At 50.1% G+C, this 13079-nt stretch overlaps 8 protein-coding genes across 8 annotated transcripts; 5 read left to right on the top strand and 3 right to left on the bottom strand.

The window, feature by feature from the left end:
* Positions 1 to 545: 545 nt before the first annotated feature.
* On the top strand, positions 546 to 1875 carry CCOS01_12430 (flavonol synthase; the record flags this gene model as incomplete). Its single annotated transcript, XM_060460579.1, has 4 exons — positions 546 to 720; positions 797 to 1274; positions 1351 to 1499; positions 1556 to 1875. The coding sequence occupies 4 exons, from the start codon at positions 546 to 548 to the stop codon at positions 1873 to 1875; spliced, it is 1122 nt and encodes a 373-aa protein (XP_060308627.1).
* Positions 1876 to 2297: 422 nt separating this feature from the next.
* Positions 2298 to 2567, top strand: CCOS01_12431 (uncharacterized protein; the record flags this gene model as incomplete). The annotated part of the gene is made up of 1 exon (XM_060460580.1): positions 2298 to 2567. One exon carries the CDS (start codon positions 2298 to 2300, stop codon positions 2565 to 2567), a length of 270 nt encoding a protein of 89 aa, XP_060308628.1.
* A 1054-nt stretch (positions 2568 to 3621) lies between these two features.
* Positions 3622 to 3984, top strand: CCOS01_12432 (uncharacterized protein; the record flags this gene model as incomplete). The annotated part of the gene is made up of 1 exon (XM_060460581.1): positions 3622 to 3984. One exon carries the CDS (start codon positions 3622 to 3624, stop codon positions 3982 to 3984), a length of 363 nt encoding a protein of 120 aa, XP_060308629.1.
* A 276-nt stretch (positions 3985 to 4260) lies between these two features.
* On the bottom strand, positions 4261 to 5481 carry CCOS01_12433 (C6 zinc finger domain-containing protein; the record flags this gene model as incomplete). The annotated part of the gene is made up of 2 exons (XM_060460582.1): positions 4261 to 5118; positions 5176 to 5481. 2 exons carry the CDS (start codon positions 5479 to 5481, stop codon positions 4261 to 4263), a joined length of 1164 nt encoding a protein of 387 aa, XP_060308630.1.
* A 1573-nt stretch (positions 5482 to 7054) lies between these two features.
* On the top strand, positions 7055 to 7319 carry CCOS01_12434 (uncharacterized protein; the record flags this gene model as incomplete). Its single annotated transcript, XM_060460583.1, has 2 exons — positions 7055 to 7209; positions 7265 to 7319. 2 exons carry the CDS (start codon positions 7055 to 7057, stop codon positions 7317 to 7319), a joined length of 210 nt encoding a protein of 69 aa, XP_060308631.1.
* A 241-nt stretch (positions 7320 to 7560) lies between these two features.
* CCOS01_12435 (fungal specific transcription factor) lies at positions 7561 to 10038 on the bottom strand (the record flags this gene model as incomplete). The annotated part of the gene is made up of 5 exons (XM_060460584.1): positions 7561 to 7709; positions 7776 to 9114; positions 9175 to 9206; positions 9277 to 9845; positions 9905 to 10038. 5 exons carry the CDS (start codon positions 10036 to 10038, stop codon positions 7561 to 7563), a joined length of 2223 nt encoding a protein of 740 aa, XP_060308632.1.
* A 579-nt stretch (positions 10039 to 10617) lies between these two features.
* Positions 10618 to 11808, bottom strand: CCOS01_12436 (uncharacterized protein; the record flags this gene model as incomplete). The annotated part of the gene is made up of 1 exon (XM_060460585.1): positions 10618 to 11808. The coding sequence occupies one exon, from the start codon at positions 11806 to 11808 to the stop codon at positions 10618 to 10620; it is 1191 nt and encodes a 396-aa protein (XP_060308633.1).
* A 630-nt stretch (positions 11809 to 12438) lies between these two features.
* On the top strand, positions 12439 to 13060 carry CCOS01_12437 (uncharacterized protein; the record flags this gene model as incomplete). The annotated part of the gene is made up of 2 exons (XM_060460586.1): positions 12439 to 12624; positions 12746 to 13060. The coding sequence occupies 2 exons, from the start codon at positions 12439 to 12441 to the stop codon at positions 13058 to 13060; spliced, it is 501 nt and encodes a 166-aa protein (XP_060308634.1).
* Between the last annotated feature and the right edge of the window lie 19 nt (positions 13061 to 13079).

Raw genomic sequence — 13079 nt, forward strand, 5'->3', positions numbered from 1 at the left:
CAGCAACGCGTGCAGAAACAACAGTCAAGACTAACAGATTAATCCTTGCGACTCCAAAATCTTGGCCTGTCCACGCCATTCCCAAGAATGCCTCGACACAGCATTGACAGATTGCCTCATCTGGATCCTTCCTGACGAATACATCGGCCCCACAGCGATGCATCCTCTGCCAGGGACCAGCTTCAAGATCAGACGGCACATCTATGGACATGTAACCGGAAGCCTCGGTATCTGTGGTCCGATAGTAATATCCCGACATCGGCTTTCCTCTGTTTTTAAAGGATCTAGATTTTCATTCGGTGAAATCTAGACCTGACAATGGGATTACCAATACTTTGGCTAAACCCTTGCAGCGCAAAGGCGTTGCAACGAAATCATCCTCCGTTCACGAAATTGGAATAGAGGAGGGGTGTCTGCTGTAGAAGGGCTACATGTATTACTGTTCATCGAACGTCACGCGCTATTAAGATAAGAAGCAAGAGACCTGCCAGTCTCGGCGTAGCGAGCCCCTAGGTAACTACAAGTTCCCTCGTCCTCCCTTCAAGATGACAACCACAACCTCAAAGACAGCTCCAGTCCATGTACCTTACATTCAAGCTACCGAGACAAGCGAGCAGCTAGATTGGGCAGATCTGGTGGCCTTGGACCTATCAAAATTTGACAAGTCCGGGGGTAAAGAGGAGCTTGCAGAAGAATTCACGAGAGCGATTGAACAGATAGGTACGATCACAACGCATGCATTACTTTTTCATCATCAAAGTCATTAGACAGTTAAAGCTGATATCCCACTTTCAAGGCTTCTTTTACGTCATCAACCATGGTCTCAGTCGGGAAGCCATCGATCAGCAGTATGCTCTGGCCTCGTCCGTTCTCAGTCTGTCGCATGAAGACAAGGCACCATACAGAGCAGCACTTGAGGCCGGCGATTTCAATGGTTGGAAGCCCCCAGGCACCAGAGAGCTGATTCCAGGCGTCCGGGACAACTTCGAGATTTACAACATCCCAAAGTTCATCTCGGAGCATGCGTCACGACCGCATCCCGATGTAGTCACAGAGAACTTCGCGTCAATCGAGCAGTTCTCCCGATACGTCAACGACGAGATTATCCGGAAGCTTCTCGTCATATTTGCGCTGGCACTTGGTCTTGAGGACGAGGAGTGGTTCGTCAAGAAGCATCGTTACGAGAAGTCTAGCGGCGACCATCTCCGATACATGAAGTATTACGCGAGAACCGAGGAGGAGAATCGAAAGCTGGGTGGTGTTTGGCTTAAGGGGTAAGAATGTCTCCTGGAAGAAATGCTTTCTGTCCGCCCCAATGGCATGTGCCCAATACTAACAAAGAGATTGAAGACACTCAGATATGGGTAGTCTGACATTGCTCTTTCGGCAACCTGTAGCTGCGCTCCAGGTCCTCACGAACGACGGGACCTGGAAGTGGGTGCGCCCGCAGACGGACGCGCTGACAGTGAACATTGCTGATGCGCTGCAATTCCTCACAAGTAAGTTGACCTGTTTTCGATGCCTTCTAAGCGCCGTGGTATTGACACCGCCGTAGACGGGTACCTTAAGTCAAGCATCCACAGAGTCGTAGCGCCTCCGAAAGACCAAGCACATATCGATCGTCTGGGAGTTATTTACATGGTTCGCATAGAAGATGATACGGACCTGCTCCCGATTAAGGAGTCTCCCGTTCTACAGAAGCTTGGCCTCTCTGAGGGCGTGGTACTTGGAAGTGACGGTAAGCCTGTGAAGGCAGGAGAGTGGGTGAGGGAGAGGATAATCAAGAACATCGGTGCCACGAGTCAGTCCAATGGTGACAATTCGGTCAATGATCTAGAAGTCATCAAGGGTATCAAGACAACATATTTTGATTGAGATTCATGACCAATGGTGGTAGCCTTTGATGTAGGGCTATTCTAACAAGTATTCGAGACATAGATCAAGGTGATGCACCAGTTGGGACAAGGGGACTCTACTCGCGTCATACAGATACGTAGATGTTCTTGGCTGCGCATGGCGGTGAGACCGTAGCACCAAACTCCAGTCAGGAGAGCATCCGCGGAGTCTCTCAATGATTTTGCACAAATTGACCTAGGCCCCCATCTTATAATCCCTTTTCGGGCGAGAAACTTTGTCATTTCGACAACTCTTCAATACCGATTCATCGGGGCAAAAGGATCTTCTTCACAACAGCATCACGCTTCATAGTCCAGTCTGGAGTCAAAATTTTCACAACCGGAAGGTATAATAGCATTGTCCAAACTTCAACCGCGCCGACTAGAAGTTTCACTCTCAAAATGTCCGGCATTCCTCTCACCGCTGGCATTGAAGCATCCAACAGGCGGCCTACACACAAAGGCCCCGGCCCCGCGTTTGAGCCCGGTCCCGCCGATTTCAAAGCAGCAAAAAAGGCTGAGCGCAGAGCCGAGAAAGAGCAGCGACGCGAAGTTGAGGGTCCGTCTCGCATAGAGAGCATTGTCCAGTCAATCAAAGACAAGTTCTCGTCCGATTCAAATACGCCTAAAAATCCAAGGATAGAGAGGGACCGGGACGGTGTTCCTATCTAGTGACTGTTGGGTGGATCATGTCGCGAGCAAGAAAGTCAGTAGAAGCAGCAGAGTGAGAGGCCGTCCAACATTCAAGCCATATTATTAGCAACGCTTATTTCTACAAGAACAAATTGAACAAAACCACTCATACATTTCAACGTCGGTGTATGATAAGCCAGCCTCCAGTGATATCTTCAATCCTGCAGCCTGCAAAGCGGGCCGCGGGAAGCTGTGAGTCTTACAGCAAGACAAGTCATCTCACCCTCACGTGGCCCTACTGATCGCTTGACAGATCCAAGCATGACGTAATAGTTGGTCTGAGAGTGCGGCTGATCATCGCGGGCTGAATGCATACACAGTACATAGGCTGTGTGCGCTGCGCCCCGGTGCCCGGCTATGCCAGTAGAGCTACGTCATTCGCCAACGACGCCGATCCGGCCCCGCTCCGGCTAGCTCGTCCCCGTTCCCTGCCTCCAGGAATCCGCAAGAGCCCCACAACGCGGAACAGCCCCGTGAATCCACTCCCTCCGGTCAGATGATTGAAATCAGTGTACAATGTCTTACCCTTTTGCGTAAGTCCCCAGGGCGGCAGAAAGTCGCTCATTGCAAGGCTGATTTAGGTGACAGCTTTTAGGACCCTGCGATTCGCTTATTCGGAGTTTTATGAGCTCATCCTGGATAATCCATGATCCTTCGCGCCGCTAGAAGCCTTCTGGAAGGCAGACTTCCCGGTGATCGTGGCTTCCATCGAAGCTTGTTCTTTCGCCCCTAGCAGGCACACAGGTAGGATAGGCAGGAAACTTAGCCTCACTTTCTCTACCATGACTCGATATTCTACTTAAGCCATCAGTCCCTTCCATCTACTCCGTACTCTGTATCTACATCTGCATCGTCATCAATATCAATCTCATCACATAGACATACCGTTCCATCCACCTCAAAGGGAACACAAAATAAGCACTCATACCAAACCCTCAAATACAACAGTCCTCTTCAAAAAGGACTGTTCAAGGTCAACCTACTACAAACAAATTCCATACGATTCTCGGTACCTCGATTCCTTACGCTCAAGATGTGTATCCCATTTCGATCAAAGAAGCACACGTATAGCGGCTCCGAGTACGCACCAAGACCAGCCATGGGCGGTACACCAAATTACGGTGCCATGCCGGGCTACGTCAATGATTCCAGCGGTGGCTGGCGCAGAAGCCGCATGCACGGAAATCACAGAGATTATAACGCGGGCTACACGGGAGTGAGTGCTGGGGGCTTCGGCTGGGCCGGTGATAGCGGCGGTGGAGGACACCACGGAGGAGGTGGTCACCATGGGGGAGGCGGCCACCATGGGGGAGGGGGTGGTTGCGATGGAGGTGGTGGAGGTGGCGGAGGCGGAGGCGGTGGTGATGGGGGCGGCGGTGGAGGTGGTGGTTGCTAAACTTGGAGTACAGGTGGTGGATCGGATGCCTTTCGTCGATACCTTTATGACTTGCGATACCTGTTCTTCGTTAGCAGACAATGATTATGAATAATGCTTATAGACTTCTTCGGACGAACTCATGCACTTATGGACGACTGATCTGTAAGCCACCTACTTAGGTACGCTTTGGAGGCCGGAGAACTTGCGTACCTAAATGCAGCTCTCTATATTTACAGAACATGTGAACTTACTAACCAGAAGAATCCCATTTACCCAGATTACTAAGCAGTCCGTTCAGCACATGCTAAAGCTAAGACCGTGTTTCTTCATCACCATGTTCAACCCTCGAGGTCCATAAGCTCTCGGATCATCATCTTGCCACAACAGTTCAACCGCTTTAGCCGCTTCTCGTACACCACCTGGCGATCGCGGATTCGAGTTTAGTCCCAATCGAAAAGCGTGGACGTGCTCTGGCTTCTTACAACAGGATGCCAAAATCGACCCCGGCCACAGCATCATCCTCCGCAGCGGTGACTTGCTGGTATAAACGGCCCAACAGAGAGGCAATATCTTGTCTATCCGAGATTCGATCTCAGCAAGGAGTTTCGCGTTCTTATGTATATCTTGGTGGAAGGCAGAATGGACGATGAGAATTAAGGCGGTGCGGTAGATGGCGACGGCTGTTGATTGTTGGTAGCGAGGGCATGCGTCTTCGTCTTCAAGAACGTCGGATGAGGGATCCAATGAGTCTAGCTTCTTCAAAAGTGACTTGTAAGATTCGAACAGACCATCGGATGTGGACCCACTCAGTTCCTCTCTCCTACGCTTCTCAAGAAGATTTGAGATATCTGGTATCATGGCAAAGAGCCCATGGCCAAAACCTAGCATGAATCCTCGCGACTTGAATTGGCCCAGAAATTCTAGAGAGCCGAGAAAAGGATCCACTGTCACGGGGTTCTCCTCCTGCAAGCCTCGTGGCGTGACTGCTAACTTTAGAGCGAACATGGCATATATCTCCAGGAGAAAGCCACGGATATGCTCAGTCTTCTTTGAAGCTGATGGCTTGTAGGTGTCAGCTGCCAATTCCATCACGTAATGACGGCTAGCTCGAATATGATGATAGACGGCCCCCGAGTTATCGCCTTGAACCCCCTGCACAAGGTTAGTCGGATGCAACATGCTGACAAGAGAAATAGACAAATGACTTACTTCGAAAATGCATAGCATGATGAGAATCAGAAGCGTGTAGAGCTTCTTGTCCTCATCGCGTTCGCCAAATGGACACGCCGCATCGTCACAAAGCGCTTTTCGTAGTCCTTCAAGCAGCCGGGCATAATGCCTTCGAGTCATGACTTCCAACTGCGGGCGATCAGGCTCTAGAACGGCCATATGTGCTCCTCCGATAGCGAGAACGCAGTCCATCACAAGACTATCGGAAGCCGCTAGAGGTAACACATAGTTGATAAACGGGTTACCATCTGCGCTAGGACCACGAGCTAGTAGCTCCGCGGTCATATCGAGGTATTGATCATACAGCGGCCTTGAACTGCTGCTTAAGTTTGAAAGAGTCCCAAATGTGAGAGATGCGCGCAGAGATGATGTGTTCTCAAGTACTTCCGGGATAGATGCCGTCGTCGGAACGGTTGCTCTAGGTCGACTAGGTAGCGTCGTATGCTGCTGAGCAGATCCATTGCTCTCCGAGGTTTCATTTGTTGACGGTATTTGTTTTGGAAGGATGTCTCTGGTACTCTTATTGACGATATCTTCTGCAGATACAGGCCATGTGCATTCCCGTCCGGTGCGGGCACAGGACGTGCAACATGGTCTGCGTTCGTCACACTTCTTCCGTTTAGCGCGGCATGTCAAGCAGCCATTCTTTGACCTAGGAATGTTGCGGCGATACTTGGTCGGGTAGCGTGCACCTTCCTGTGGCAGATTTTGCTGATCTGTTGCAGTTGACATGCTTGAGCCTGAGCAAGGTGGTTTATGTTGATATCTTGATGGCTGGCGTTGCTAGCAGGAATAGCTAGCTTGGGCGCGCTTAGATAGGGGTAAGGTCGATAGGAAATGTTGACTGCTAGATATGTCCTAAGTGCATCAGTTATACTGTAGGCAACCATCAAAGATTCCGTAACTTGTTACACCGCCGGGTGCCTCTCGCTTGATCGGTGCGGCGCTGACGCGCCTGTCAGCTGACCATCGAAGGATTCGCGACCTGGAACACAGCCCCAGCCCCGCTATGCCCGACCAGTGAGCCAAGTTTGCTGTGAAGTATGCCTGCCCATCAATTGTTCTTGATAAATGACTTAAATTCAATAAAACGCGGCAAGATCTAATCGATATGTTGCCTAAATCTTTATACCTAAAGCGTGACAAAATTTCACCATGAAACATTGAGTTATATTCTAGCCGGAGGCCATGACTTGTCACCTTCTACATATTCAGGCGCCTAGGTATATCACGCTCCATCTTGTGATTTGGACTCTTTCTTTGAGCTCAAGATTGTCCTATTTTCTGTTTCTCTCATGACAAGACCTCTGGTACTCCTTTCATTCATACCTACTGTGAGGCCCTGCCTATATTGACTGAAACCCCTTGTGCCTTCCATTCTTCAATGACTTGACCGAACCTTCCTGCCTAAAACCTATGGGCGTTGCTTCCTTCCTCCTCTTAACTTGGCCTTAATGAAAACACCATGTGACCAAGATGAGAACAGAAGAGGAAGGAGTTGATCAATATTTTTAAGTAAGGGAAAATACCACAGAAAGTATTGTTACTGCCTCTGGAGGCAGGCCTTCCAAAACACCTGCATCACCGGGAATATATTGTTCCTTTCCTCCCGTCTCGACAGTGAATGTATTCACAGTCTGCTGATGCATGTCACCATTCACGTCAGCAGTCACTTCTTATTCACCAAAAACCTCAATTCAGAACGTCACGTCAATAAAGCCTCAAAGGGCTTACCTTCCCGTAAGATTGCCCTCTCGTCTGTCTCTCAATTGCGGAAAGTCTCAATAACACAAATACCTACCTTAGGCTACAAGATATTTCTGCGCACATTCCATCACAATCAATACCTGCATACTCAATGGCGGGCGAGAACGAACAAGAACCTGGTCCGCAGGATACTCAACCTGCCTCTTCCCCTGGCGCTCCGGCAGAACAGCAATCCGACCTAACTCAAGAGCAAATGCATCTGCGTGGAGGCTGCATCGACCACGATGGCTTTTGCTGTGGCGTCTGGTAAGTATTTAGAATCATTAGATATCTATAGCAGACGAATCTGACAGAGTATCAGGCCTGCCGATGGATGCTACCCTGGAGCGCTGTGTGCCTTCTGCACTGTTATGTGAAGCAGACGACTCCTCGAAACAAAGACACTGAGATGTCCAGATATCTCTAAGGACACTGGGGTAGTCAGAATGGGGATGAATGGCAAACAGAAAAATGATGGAGAGATCGCAAACGGTCTGATCCCAATTATCATATCAAAGAGAAACCTCGGCTTCTATAGCTACAGTTCCGCATCTGAAATTGCACGTTTGACCATTGACTTTACTGTGAATCAAGATTTGATGCAAAATTGATAATACTTCACTGATACTGTCCTTGATCACCCATAATCACCCATTCACTTATAGTTGAGTCCCCATGACTTGCTGGGCCTCCAGATTGTTTGCTGCAGAGCCTACCTGTTGGTAGCTCGTCGGGAAGGCGATTGAAAGGCGAGAAAAAGTCCATGCCTGCATGTGAAAACCATCAGCCATTCCAATGTTCAACCTTTATTTGTGTTTCAAGTTCGTACTCACCGTTCTCCCTTTCATCTGACATGAAAGCCTCGGTCAAAAATATGTGCTCATCAAGCATGACTTGATCTCCAACAAGACCTTCCAGAAAAGCATCTTTCGAATTTGCGATAGGCTCTGAAAGCAGTTGGATAGGCCGGTCAGCTACAAGGGTAGCATCGAACCTCGGACCTCCAGCTCGCGCAAGGACGATGCTAACTGCTTGTGATGCCTTCTTCGCTTCAACTGAGTCTTCGGCCTTTCTCATCCAGATGCTGCGAGCAGTCCTCAACGCAGTCAATATCTCGTTCTCTCGGCCCAAAGTTTGCCTTTGATAAACCAGCGAACAGAGGACCATGGTGGCTGTCAAGAAGTGGTGGTTCATGATAGATCCTACCCTCCAGTGCATCATGAAGAGCTGGCCGCCGGGGCACGTTTCTTCGTCTAGAGTTTGTTGGATCTGTAGCATTCCAAGAGCTGCATCAAGACAAGCTGTCCTTGAGTATGAGTACGTGTCATCATGCTCTATAGTCGATTTTGCGAAGAGGAACCGACGATGCAACATGATTTTTCCCTCGCAAAACATGTGGCGAAGGAAAAGGCGGGCCATGATTACTTGGGGGGAGTCGGTGACGCTGGAGGCCATAGACTTCATGCGGAGTGGTAGAGGGATGTTGTTGTATGCCTGCTCAAGAATCCCGTCAAGTCGCATTATGTCCGCGTAACTACTTGGGCTGAGGGATGCTGCAAGGTCGGAGATGGTCCCTAGAGCGATCAGAAGTCTCCTTCGAGCAATGATCCCCAGGGCTGTTGTATGCTCTGTCTCTGGCCTTGGCGGTGGTAGGCTTGTCATTTCTCCGTGCAGGTCTTCATCGTTCAAATTCCGTGGCTCGGCTGTGTCGAACTCACCATCTCGTACCATGCGGGGCATTCCCATCTGACCTGAGATCAAGATGTCTCCCAGTAGTACGGTTGCCCATACTCGGCGCCTCATCTCTGCCTTTAGCGGGGTGATTTCCGGGAAGTGTTTGGGATCTCTGTGGTACCCCATTCGTTTGGCTAGGTTGACTTCGAGGCCAAGCAAGAACCAAACATCCCTCTGCGCGTCGTCATGTATCCTGAATTCAACGTAGACGTAATTCATGAAAGTCTCTAGCGCATAGTCGCCACCTTGAGTATACTCTCCCATCAGCAGACATTGTACCAGTTTCTCTCGGTACAGTTCTATTTGCAGCTGTTGGTGGCCATCTTCAGATGCGTCAGTGGAAGGGTCTGATGCGATGACAGCTAAGCAAATCATGCTGAAAAGAAGACCGATCCACATTGTGGAAGTGTCGTTGGGATCGCGCCAGAATTGTTCGTACTATCACCCATGCCGCTATCAGTCAATCGACCTGGCTAAATGTAGAGAAATTACGCTTACCTCTTTGAGAAACGTTGGGCCATGGACGGACGCTGCTGTGCATTAGTAAGGGATACTCTCAAATCCAAGCAATCGGCCAAGACAAGGCGCGAAAAGACATACAGGAAGAGACGAGGTCTAGACGGTTAAAATACCGAGATATATAGCGGTCTACTGCGTTTTTTGGCGGCAGGGTGGACAGGATTTCTGACCTTGAAGCTGCAGGTTGGCATCCGTACAAAAGCAAGGGGCGCTGCCACCTTCGGCGTTGGGTGAAAGAGCTTTGGTCTTCAAAGCAGTAATCTGCTGTTGGACTTTCTGCCAGCTTGGACTGTTCCTCTCGATCGAAGTGGTCTTTCAAATCGGCAATACTCTCCATGATCGCTGACCAGTGTTCACTGCCGACATACTGGTGTTCCATAGCGCTTGACCGCATACTCCCCGTCTCTGAGCGATCGTCAATTGGCGTAGGTATGTTTGCAGGCGTACCGATCTGACTCGTTCGGTTTTCCGATGACCCCAACATTGTAACCAATTGCTCGAGGTGGACTAGACGATCTTGCAGACTTATATTGGGAGCGCCACTAGATGTGACCTTTGGAGGTGGGATGGTGTCGTTGGTTTCTGGATAGACACAATCCTGACCCCTACAGGAGCAGGTTCTACAGGGTCGTTGACGATCACATCGAATCCTGAGCAGTGTGTTAGAAGCCCGGGTCAGCCGAAATGGTAAATAAAGATTCAGACTTACTTGCGGCGTCGACAACTATTACAGGAAAGTTGAGGTTTATCTCGCCGTCGACTGGCACTAGGTTGAGGTTGAGATGAGACATTCGTCGGTGTACCCGGAGGACGAGGTCTGGCAGCTAGCGCAGGATATGCCATATTCGCGTTCTGGGAGACTGCAAACAATTGGAGTTGAAAGTTGAGAACAAGACTACGAAATTCGCAGATTTTAGCAGATGAGTTGTTGATCTTTAGGAGTAGTGATGAAGTCACGGGTCATTTCGGTTGTTTTCGCAGCTTTGTAAATGCGGGAAGTGTACATGTAAGCGCTAATCCCGGAGCGGCTATGGACTTAAGGTCCGACCCTCCGACCCTCCGCCCGGCTCTCCGCTGCCCCTTAAGCATATATGCTCGACTCCAGTATGGAAACTCAGATACCTCAATTTCAGTTGAAGTTTAGATTCACAGACCTCTTATAAAATCATCCAAGAAGATTTAGTGACTATTCAGATGCTCTGATGGATTCTTCGTTCTGACCATAGCGACACTCATGCAGCCACGTTAGTCACTGGGACCAAACTTCCGCGGTTCTGTTAGTTCCACATTATCTTCTGGTAACATGTTGAGGAAGAAAGCATTCACACTTCAATCAAGATCAAATGCATTTATATTTTGAGGTTGTGTTCTTATAAGGCACATGTAATACCCCCACAGTCTTGCAGGTGGGCTATGGCACTCCTAAGGATCCCAAATATCCTGCTCGTCATCGGACGGGAATTTGACAAAAGAGCGCAGCTTCACCCACCCTTCTTCAACAAGAGTGGAGAACGTGAGACCTTCATTCTCCAGCCACAACATCTGCGCCGTGCCGTCCGGAGTAGATATCTCAGTAATCTTAGCCTGGGAGGAAGAATGAACAGCCATCAGGCACCGGATCAGCTTTGACCAAATCGGACGACCTGGAGTGTCGAAAAGTCGATGGCCAGCAAGTTGCCGATACATATCGTACCAGCTCCAGTTGAAGTTCCGCAAGCCCAGATGTAGATCTTTTCGAGCAACCTCAAAGGCAAATGGAACGAAGCCTGCTTGATCCCAGTTGAGTATGGCCACAAGCCTGTACTCATCACCGCGCTCGGTATAGACCTTCTTAACAAGTAGGTTGTGGGGCTCCAAGTCGTTGTGGCACAAGACTGAGCTTTGAGTTAGCAGATCCAAGTCTGTTTCAGCGAACCCGAAGTGTTCCGCTTCGGGCGCATGCACACTCACGACCAAAGTCCCATCAGTCCTTCCGTTCACCGCGCAATCGGCGTTTCGGGGGCAGAGGTTACGGCGCATTAGGGAAGCAAAGTCGGTATGATATCCGTAAGGCGGACCGCCGACTAGGATGGAGAGCTCCGTCTTCTTTGTCTCGAATGGGGTGTTCCGGAGTAATTGCCATTGCTCGAATGTCAGCTTCTGCAAGGAGAGGCTGCACAACTTGGACACTGCCTCGAATAAATCTCCGACAATTTCTCCTCGATTTTCGACGTCCAAGTCATCCCACACTGTTTCCAGTGGACAGGCATCCGGGTACCATTGAGAAAGGACATAAGAAAGCTTCGTACCGTCTTTCATCCAACTGTATCCAGAACCCCAGACCTTCGGAACCAGCGAAGGAAGGACGGTTCGGGCTAGGTTCGTGATTGCAGCAGTTGCCAGGGGAGATTCATTCTTTTCGTACTTTTGGATCCGTACAAACAACTGACGGGGAATCCCAGGTGGAGGTTGACTTCCTTTGAAATTCAACAGGAAGGCGCAAAAGATCATGTTATTCTGAAGGACTTGTACCTGAACCTTGGTATCGTCGGTATCCTCGCCGAGCTCAGGCATGCCCCCGAGGACATATGAGTCTGGGAACAGACCGTTGGGGTTGATGGTATAAGTAGTCATGTTGGGTTGTTGGAGTGTTGGAAGGTAATGTTGCCCACTTGAATGATTTGCTTTCAGCTTGAAGTGTTGTATCTGAGTCGAGCTTGAAATATAGGTGGGAAATGAGTTGATGAGAAGGAACTCCGGCCTGAGAACATACACACTTTATAATCAGTCACTCGGGGGATGAAGACCTCTGGAATACGTCAAGGAAATGATGCGGCAGGTCGTGAACTTGACCCGGCAGCCCTTGTTAATATGCGATGTGTTGTTTGACAAAGAACGTTGGCCGCAGCCAAAGCTCACTGTTTGGAACGGCTCCTTTGACTTAGGGTCAGATCGATTTCTTCCACCGTTATTGAAAATTTCAACAGTGAGATTGTATTTCATGTCCATTCAACTGTGTTAGCGAACATACTGATTGCTGGCTCCTTTTCATGCGATCAAGAGTGCTTTTTGTCGCTGACCGACGGTTTCGGTGTAAAGGCTCGGTAAGGCCCTAGAGGTCACAGTACACCGAGGAACCCCCACCACACCGCCCCACCAGGAATTCAAGATTCAGCAGGAGCTCTGACCTCTCACCTCACCTCCAACGCCGCCATCCTCACAAACTCCCTCTTACAAGTATCGACACCATAAAAATCCGGCACCATGGACACCTCACGAGACTCATCGAATCTGCTGGACACGCATAATCGGCTCATTGCCGACGTTCTCTCCCGCTTCCGGATGCTCACAATGCTCGCGACGATCCAAGCTGAAGGAGAGCGTAAGAACGTTGAGCCGCAGACGGTCGCTGTGACGGGCATGTCGATGCAAATGGAATTTGAAGGACTGGTATGCTACCACTGACCACTCTATCCCCAAATTCTCCTGAAATCCAGACGCACGCTGCCAATTGCGCCCACCTTCCACCTCGGAGAATGAACACAACACCCGGCTGACCATGAGACCGCAGCACGCATCAATCAAAGACCTCCTCGCACTCAGCCGCCGCCTCAAAGAGCTCTGGCTGTTCGGCAAGCTAGGACAGGGAGAAGGCGACGCTCGCATTCAGGCAGACAAGCTCCAGGCCGATGTGGTTCGGTGCGCGGAGCTCCTTAACGCCATCCAGGAGACGCGGTTCGCTGGTCTTGCAGCCGCGGCAGGGGGCAAATGGGTGCCGATGGGTCGCGCGGATGGTGCAGCTGGAGAGGGTGCTGCTGCGGCTGCTGCTGCTGCTCCCCCACCTGCTGCTCCGACGGCTCCGAATGGGGCTGGTGGTGCTGCATAGGTACGGGATTGTGGATTGA

This window comes from Colletotrichum costaricense (assembly GCF_030867565.1).
Source record: "Colletotrichum costaricense strain IMI 309622 chromosome Unknown Scaffold_15.1, whole genome shotgun sequence".
Taxonomy (NCBI): domain Eukaryota; kingdom Fungi; phylum Ascomycota; class Sordariomycetes; order Glomerellales; family Glomerellaceae; genus Colletotrichum; species Colletotrichum costaricense.